Source organism: Cladophialophora yegresii (genome assembly GCF_000585515.1).
Source record: "Cladophialophora yegresii CBS 114405 chromosome Unknown aczIN-supercont1.1, whole genome shotgun sequence".
NCBI classification, from domain to species: domain Eukaryota; kingdom Fungi; phylum Ascomycota; class Eurotiomycetes; order Chaetothyriales; family Herpotrichiellaceae; genus Cladophialophora; species Cladophialophora yegresii.
Genome location: NW_006913045.1, coordinates 1,281,593 through 1,283,831, shown reverse-complemented (window position 1 = coordinate 1,283,831; position 2,239 = coordinate 1,281,593). Strand labels below are relative to the sequence as shown.

Genomic DNA, 2,239 nt, shown 5'->3' with positions numbered 1-2,239 from the left:
TATTGCTGGTAGGCTTCATCGTTGGCATTCGGATATGGCCCTCTTTTCGTCCCAGACAGGGAGGCCGCAGATGACTTGCAATCATATGAGGCTACCAACTTCTGACGGGGCCGAATAGCAGACTCATAGAGCTCATCGCCCTACTCCACTGTCTGCGAAGTATACCTCGGATGATCAGTATTTCCGATTTCCGGAACGAGTGGGTCTTGACATATGTGGTCGTCATGACTCGTGCCCACGGAGGTATTTGATGTGGAACGATGAGGATATTTGGATCTTACCAATTTGCTATACGCAATCGTTGGTATTCGTGCAAAGGATGTCGACTCAAACCAGGGAAAATGTTGTGGGAGCATTGATTTTCTACGCCTACATTGCTGGGGCGCTCGCACTGACGGGGTTGATATGTCGGGACTTGATGATCATGTACAACCGCTTTTCGGGGCAGAAAAGGAAAGACGTACAGGTCTTGAGGAAGGACTGCGGAAGGGCAAAACGCGGCACACAGTCTCGGGTTTCGATTCTTGCAGCTCTTTCGGCCCTCAGCTTCGCCGTTCTATCTTATCACATGTTGAACTTCCTCATCCAGTCATATCAGTCGTGGGCTCCCTCAGAATCGTTAAGCGATGTCTCTTTTCCGAAGATCTGGAAATGGTCGGTCCACTCACGGCTCTTTCGAGATTTTGCTGAAGCAATCATAAACGATCCTCATCGATTCTGGTGGACGAACTTGGCTTTGACCTATTCTCTCGGATGGAACGTATACATGAGCATCGAAGGTAAATTGACCACGTGGCTTTGAAACATCAAGATTTGCTCACAATTTGTTGCACCGCTCTAGGCTTCCGTAAAAGTATCCCACATCTTTGGGCATATTTCTTGTTGGATCAGATCCTGCCCGTGTCCTTCACGCAAAATATGTTCCTCCTCGCCGTCCACCTTCAGGATGATAAGAAATATGCGGAAATAAGAATGCTGGACCCTCCTTCAGCAGCGATGCAAGTGCTGCTGGTATGTGCATATTCTGCTGTCCTCGCAACTGCTCCTATCAGTATTGGGTCCGGCTGGTTCATCTGGGTGCTCCTAGCCACGAGGGCGCTCCTTTCTGCCCCCTTTCTCGTTCTCCGACCACGAATCGCACGTCCGGGAGCTAGTTTCCAGCACCAGGATGTCTTCTCCTCGGCGAACTATAGCTTGCGACACGAGGCGAGGTGGGCGCTGGCTCTGATTTCCGGGTATATGGCGGTGCAGCTCGCACAGGGGTTTCTTGCCTTACCGTCCTCGATCACCGCCGTTTTATCCGTCTTGCACGACAATCCAGCAGTAAGCACACTGGGATATGACCTCCTCATCGGTACATTCAGCCTCAGCGTCTCCAGGCTCAGTGCTTACCAATAAGTCCATCCATGCAGATGGGCGCCGCTGATGAAAGTGGGATAATCGAGGAACCAAGGATTAAACCCGTTGGCTTGCGGCAGTTCAGAGGAAGCCCGAAGCCGTTACCTCGACGCGCCGCACTCGATGGCTAGCCCATTCTTTTTTGAAAATCACGGGCCGGCACTCCACGGGCCAGCCGCTATTGATCTCGGCTCCCACAAGGTCCCCATGGCAAATAGTATCCGTGTCCCAATATGTTGATGATCTGGCAGAATTTGCCTCTACGGGAATATTGCTTGCCCGGAACAGAATCTCCATGTCACAGCAGTAGAATTTTGCGGCTGTATCTTCCAGCGAGTCGACCTTCGTAATTGAGATGGATGTGCACAGGCACGCCTTGACTGGGAAGCCAGGCAGAAGAGGGTCCGATTAAGTGGTACGCGACCCGGCGCTACTGCATTGGTGGCGCAGTCGTCCACAACAACACACGGTTAAATACGTCCCGAGCGGAGACAGAGTTCCATTTGATATTTGCATCGAGTGGCACACAGAGTCGTGGACACTGGGTCCTGAGCTAGACGACAGTAAGGGATGACCGTCCTCAAAGGCTTCGATAAGCACCCTCCAGAGCGCGCGAGTGTCCTGATGTGCCGCGCTGTGCCATGTGGTTTTGCAACCCCTCCCTACCCGGACTCAACCCAGATACGAGTATGGCATTCTGCAAATCCCATCCTCCGATACATGGCTTTCTCTCTCTGTCGCCGCATCATGGAGTCAGTACCCGGCCAGCCGGCTGGCTGGCAGATGGAAACGCCATCGACGAAGTATGAGGATGTCCTTCCTAGAGGCTGACCTGTGGCTT

The 2,239-nt window shown here is 52.4% G+C and overlaps 1 protein-coding gene across 1 annotated transcript; it reads left to right on the top strand.

Moving 5' to 3' along the window:
- Positions 1-319: 319 nt before the first annotated feature.
- On the top strand, positions 320-1,398 carry A1O7_00461 (uncharacterized protein; the record flags this gene model as incomplete). Its single annotated transcript, XM_007754502.1, has 2 exons — positions 320-779; positions 842-1,398. 2 exons carry the CDS (start codon positions 320-322, stop codon positions 1,396-1,398), a joined length of 1,017 nt encoding a protein of 338 aa, XP_007752692.1.
- Between the last annotated feature and the right edge of the window lie 841 nt (positions 1,399-2,239).